At 62.5% G+C, this 5612-nt stretch overlaps 2 protein-coding genes across 2 annotated transcripts in view; one reads left to right on the plus strand and one right to left on the minus strand.

Annotated features, from left to right (window-relative positions):
* PAX4 (paired box 4) overlaps positions 1-3250 on the plus strand; it is a 20105-nt gene extending 16855 nt beyond the window's left edge. Inside the window, exons 5-8 of the mRNA XM_015415504.1 lie at positions 660-729; positions 1075-1178; positions 2664-2791; positions 3041-3250. Coding sequence (XP_015270990.1) covers positions 660-729; positions 1075-1178; positions 2664-2791; positions 3041-3137 — 399 coding nt within the window. The 3' untranslated portion in view covers positions 3138-3250. The remainder of the gene's footprint in view (positions 1-659; positions 730-1074; positions 1179-2663; positions 2792-3040) is intronic.
* A 71-nt stretch (positions 3251-3321) lies between these two features.
* The window catches only part of FSCN3 (fascin actin-bundling protein 3), a 10082-nt gene continuing 7791 nt past the window's right edge, over positions 3322-5612 (minus strand). Inside the window, exons 5-6 of the mRNA XM_015415505.1 lie at positions 4931-5112; positions 3322-4565 (exon numbers count right to left, since the gene is read on the minus strand). Of these exons, the coding sequence (XP_015270991.1) occupies positions 4371-4565; positions 4931-5112 (377 nt within the window). The 3' untranslated portion in view covers positions 3322-4370. The remainder of the gene's footprint in view (positions 4566-4930; positions 5113-5612) is intronic.

Genomic DNA, 5612 nt, shown 5'->3' on the forward strand with positions numbered 1-5612 from the left:
TGGCGCCGCCCCCCCCCGGGAAGAAGCGCCTCGCCCCCCGCCTGGGGGCAGGCCCTGGAGGACCCCCCCGGCTCTCCTCCCGCGGCCCTTGGCGGCTGCCCAGGCTGCCCGGATGGCCCAGCCCAAGCAGGGCGGAAGGCAGCCGCTGACCTGCGCGGGCCAGGCCCAGGGGGTGGGGTGGGGTGGGGGCTCCCTCCCTCTCTCTCCCGCACACCAGCCAGGCACCCCCTCCGCCTGCCGCAGGCCGTGGAAGGAAGCTTGGGCGGCCTTCCTGGGACTGGCCTCCACGGGGGACTGGGCCTCCGTTCTCCATTCCAAGGACTGGCCGCCTGAGGGCATCGCCCAGGGCCTGGAGGACTCCTGCGGCGGCATGTGCCCCCCGTGGTGGCCAGAGGGAGTTCCCTCCGCGGCTGCTCAGGCCTTCCCTGGGATTTCTCGGGGCCGCGCTCCGGGGCTGCTGTGTGTGTGGGGGGGTGGGGGGTGGCCGTGGCCTGAGTGGGCCTCCTCCTCGGCGGAGACCGGCCAGGTGACGCCAGCCACGCTGTGCAGGATTGTGCTGTCCGAGGGGAGGTCGGGGGAGTTGGGGGCTGAACACGCAGGGGCAGAGCCGCCTCCTCCATGCCCTGACTCCCCCTCGCCTTCTCCTTCTTGCCAACTAGGTCTGGTTCTCAAATCGGAGGGCGAGATGGCGGCGGGAGGCTCTGGAGGCTCTGCAGATCGAAGGCACAGGTCCTGCTCCGCCCCACTCGGCCCCAGACCTGCACCGAACCCCCTCCCCTCCCCGGCACAGAGACGCCCCCTCCTCAGCTTTCCCAGGCCACACAGAGGCATGGCGCTCCAGGGAAGGCCTGCCCGCCCCCTCCTCAGCGCGCTGGTCTTAAACATGGTGGTGGGGCTTCTTTTGGGAACTGGGCAGGTTCAGAGTGTACGGAAGCTGCCCGTGTCCTCCCTAGCCTGGGGGGGGGGGGGGGGGGGGGGCCCTCTGCCCTGGCCTCAGCAGCTCCCTCCCCTTTGCCTGTTGGCTGGCAGCCACCCAGCAAGGGGCCCTCTTCTTCCTCTCTTTCTCCACCCCAGGGGCCTCGTGGGCACGGGGGCTCTCCTCCTCCTTTGTGCCAGCTGCCCAGGGATGGGCTCCGGCTCCACCGGCCACCGCGAGGGCTGCTGCCTTCTCTGACCAGGTAGGCAGAAGCTCCAAGGCCACACGGTTGGTGGAGACAAGGTCAGCCCCCCGCTCCACCCCCGGTATGTTGCCACGTCCCTCTCTGCCGCTGGGCACGCCAAGGGGAAGGCCACCCTCGGCCTGCGCTCCCGGCCAGCGTCACCCACTGTTGGGTTTTGAAATAGAAAAATTGGTATTTAGCAGAGATAAAATAGCTTAGCAGAGCCAGAGAAAAATAATTCAGACTCAGAGTCCATTTGTGATTAAAATAGAAAGTTTTTACTACATTCTAGCATGGGAAGGGTGACTGGGATGAAAATAACAACGGAGCTAAATCTCCTACATCCTTACACTACAAAGGACAAGACTAGAAGAGAGCAATTATGGCTACTCTTACTTCTTCTTGAGAACAGCAAACAATAGATCAGGGAGAATTTTCCCAGGCTTGTACTCCTAAAACAGCATTGGTTACATGAAACACATCTGACTTCCTGCGAGCAACACAAACAAACACTTAACCCCAGATACACTGAGTGTAATTTAACTTGCAATACCCAACACCCACCCTCCCCTGCCCGCCTGCCCGTGCTCTCAGCTCCCCGTGGGCCCCGCCAGGCTCCCTTCCAAGGCCTTTGGCAGCCAGGGCAGATCCGTGTCTCCTTCTTCTTCTTCTCCTCGTGCAGCTGAGCCGGCAGCAGCCACCACTGTCCCTACCACTCACGTCCTGCTCCACCGTGGCCAGGCCCAGCCTCGAGGGAGGGGGGGGGAGGGGGGGAAGGCTGTGGCTGAGCAGCATCAGGGCACCTGTGTGGCAGCAGCACCTCCAGCTCAAAGGACCCGGCGGCAGGAGGTGACAGGAGAGCTGCTGCCAGCCCGAGGAGGAGAGGAGGCTGACCCGGATAGGGTCTGGCTCAGCAGAGGAGGCCGCTTCATGCAGCTTCATGACCAGCCGGCGGGGAAGCGGGCAGGACCTCCCTGCCTGGCGGAACCTTGGCCCCCAACCCTGAGATCCCCCCCCGGGGGGCGACAGATCCCCGAGCAGGTGCAGGAGCCCCGCTCTGAGGGCCTCCTCTTCCGTGCAGCTCAGCCACTCTGCCCTGCCCTTTTGCTGGGCCCTGCCTGGTCCTGGGCCCATGGGCCCCTGCCTCTCCCCACTCTCATTCCCGGGCAGCAGAGCCCTCAGGGGGCCCTGGAGCCTGCCCCGTGCAGGCGGGGAGGGCCAGCTAACCCCTTCTCCAGGGACAAAGGGCGTACCCTGCATGTCACCTGTAGACCACCTTGGAATCAGCTCGGCTGCCTGCCTGCCTTGGTCTCCTTCTGGGACCCCTGGGGATCCTCGCTCCTGAGCAGCAGCTGTGGTGGTCAAGGGTGATCTGGTTCAGAACTGTAGCACAGACAGGCCCTCCCTCCGCTGCTTTTCACAGCAGCAGCACCTCTGCAAAAGAGGACCGGCTGCTCTCCCTCCCCCACCACCTCCTGGCTGTGTTGTTTTCACCCTCCGCAGCAGAGTCTCAGGCCTGGCCCAGAGGCCCTGGGCCCCAACACCTTCCACCTCCACCCAGGGATGCCACCTTGCTTGCACCTGACCCCCTCCCCGCCTCGTGCCTGCAACGAAGAGCCCTTCTGCCTGCGGTAAGTAAGAGAGGCTCTTCCTGGGGTCTGTGGCCCACAAGAAGGGGGGGGGAGGAGAGGTCACTCAGTGGGGGTGGGAGGGGTCTGGGGCAGGGACAGATGCTCAGCAAGCTCCCCCTTCCCAGCTGACGCACCAGGACGGCCACTGTTCCACGATCCCAAGCGGAGGAGAGCAAGGGGGCCAGCTCTTCTCCCCCCCCACTCCCCCAGGCACGAGCTCCACCTGATCTCTGGCCTCCCCGTCTGCAGGGCCGACTGCTGCGGGAGGAACCTGGCTCCCCTCCCCTGGGAGACCGGCGCTGGCACAGCCCTCCATGGAAGCCTCCCCCCCTCCTCCGCCGTCTGAGGCCGCGGGACTCCTCCCCCTACAGGTTCCGTTTTACTTCTGGGGCTCTGTGTGGGCTCCCCTTCCTTCTCAAAGACCAGATTTAATCATGGCGGGAAGAGACATCTGGAAACCCCCCCCCCCATGTGCCTGATTTACTTCTGGGGCTCTGTGTGGGCTCCCCTTCCTTCTCAAAGACCAGATTTAATCATGGCGGGAAGAGACATCTGGAACCCCCCCCCACCGTGCCTGATGAGTGAGCCAGCCAAATGCGGTGTGGCAAGAAGGCCTTTCGGAGGAACGCCTCCAGAATCTAAACCAGCCAAGCCCCGAGGCTGAAAACTGGTCCGCAGTTCACATGAAGCTCTGGAGTGCAAACATCATGGGGAACACCTTTTCCAGCCTAACAGAATCCCATGGTCTGAAGACACAGAAGCAGACTGGCCCCGAGGCTGCCTCCTGGCTCTGGGATGCAGAGGCTGAGTGCCCCTGAACGTGGAGGCCCCCCTCAGTCACCGTGGAATCACAGAGAGTGGGAAGAAGGGGCCACACAGGCCATCTAGTCCAACCCCCTGCCCAGTGCAGGACCACGGCTAGGAGCCACGGATAGACATAGCCTCCTTTCAAAGTTATTTCTTCCTGTGGCCATCACTACATCCTCTGGCAGTGAATCCCATATTTTGAGCACACTCTGTGTAAAGAAGTATCTCCTGTCCTTCCAGAATCGACTGCCCCTCGACTTTATTGGATCCCCCCCCCCCGTGTCCCATCATTTTGTGCGCGGGAGACAAACAGGAGCCAAAAGCCCACCGGCCTGGACCGCTGCCTGGAGGACCGGGTCTGAGGAAGCCCTGACCCAGGAGCCGGCCTTGCAAGGCGTGCTGCTTGCTCCGGGGAGGCAGGCGCGACCTCCACGCAAGAGGACGGAACTCAACCTTCAACTCAGGAGGGCTTTTAAAAGTCTGCTTTTTTTTTTTTAATACACCGCTTTGCATGTTGAACAGCAGCCTTAGAATTGCCGTAGATTAAAAAACATATATACACAGCACATTTTTAACACCCCGTGGTTTGGAAGCAAGCTCCTCCGTGTTCACCAACATAGAGGCTGGGTCAAGGCAGGTCTATAATGGCTACTACGGGAGCTGGGCAGATCCCTTGGCCGTCTCCTCCCGGGGTGGGGGGCCCGCCCTCCTCGTCTCACTGGAATGTGGGGCAGAGGCAACAACGGCTTCCCGCCCCATCTCCTTCCTCCATCTAGAACTCCCAGAGAGACTCGCCGGTCACTTCCTCGGCGTCGGCCATGAGAGCGCCTTCCCGGTCCCCCCGCAGATAGTACCCATTGGGGGCCAGGATAGCCAGAAGGTTGTTCCCGCGGATCTCCAAGCAGAAATTCAAGGCAAACTTCCCCCAAGTCTTGAAGGTCTTCTCTGAAGTCAGAGACCAAAAGCTCTTGCCGTGGGCTGCAGAAGGGAGCGAGGAGGGGGAAGGCAAAGGGCAGAAGTCACGGCGAGTCTCTCCCTCTTGCCCGCCCCTATGGCGGCGGTCTCTGGCCAGCACCCATGCAAAGCAGACAGAGGTGCCCGGCAGGGAGCTCTTTCAAGAGCGCACCTGCCGTGGGAGCAGGAAGAAGGGGGGGAGAGTGAGAACCCCCACCCCCCGCCCGGCATGGGAAGGAGGCTGCACTCAGAGGAGCTGGGGGGTGGGGGGTGGGATTCTGCGCGGACGTCAGCCACGGAGGCACGGGGGAAGCCGGGCGAGGCCAGAGAGGGTTGCACGCTGGCGGGCCGGGAAATGCCAGGGAGGAGTGAGCGGGCCCCCCCCTTACTCTGGAGGTGGTAGATGCTGTGCTTGCAGGGCAGCAGCTCGATGCAGTCGGGCTCCAGGAGGTTGCACTGCAGGACCTCGTGGCCAGGGGCACTCCCCACATAGCCGTATCGGCCGCGCAGCAGCAGAAAGGAGCGGTTGGCCAGGCGCAGCTCAAACTCCTCGCTGGGCCCTGTGGCAAGAGAAACAGCCGAGGTCAGCCGGAGCCCGTGCGCAAAGGCAGGGACGCCTCTCGGGGCCGGGCAGAATTCATGGCCCGGGACGTGCTCAGGGCTCCTCCCCTTGCTTTCACGGAGCAGAAGGCTATCTGGGCCCACCAGAACTTCCAGGCTCAGAGGCAGTCTACCTTAGGCTACTCCCTGCTGGGGGGAGCAACCAACAGAGGGGGGCTGTGGCTTTCCTTGTGGGCTTCCTCATGAGTATCTGCCTGGCAGTGTGTCAGCAAGCTGCCATGGAGTTACTATGTTACATTGTAACCTCTGAACCTTCTTCCCCGCCCCCCCCCATCTGTAGGTGTTTACTTTCTCGTGCTTGCTACATTTGCGGAACTGCTCAAGGTTAGCAGCTGGAGGTGGGATTGTGTTGTGGCATCGCTTGGCTTGTTATGTATTCGAAGCTTGAGAACTGCCCTGTGTTTATGTTGTAGAACCGTTGTGTTCCCAAGGAATTGGG

The sequence above is a fragment of the Gekko japonicus genome, unplaced genomic scaffold (genome assembly GCF_001447785.1).
Source record: "Gekko japonicus isolate JY-2015 unplaced genomic scaffold, Gekko_japonicus_V1.1 scaffold1667, whole genome shotgun sequence".
In the NCBI taxonomy this organism is placed as follows: domain Eukaryota; kingdom Metazoa; phylum Chordata; class Lepidosauria; order Squamata; family Gekkonidae; genus Gekko; species Gekko japonicus.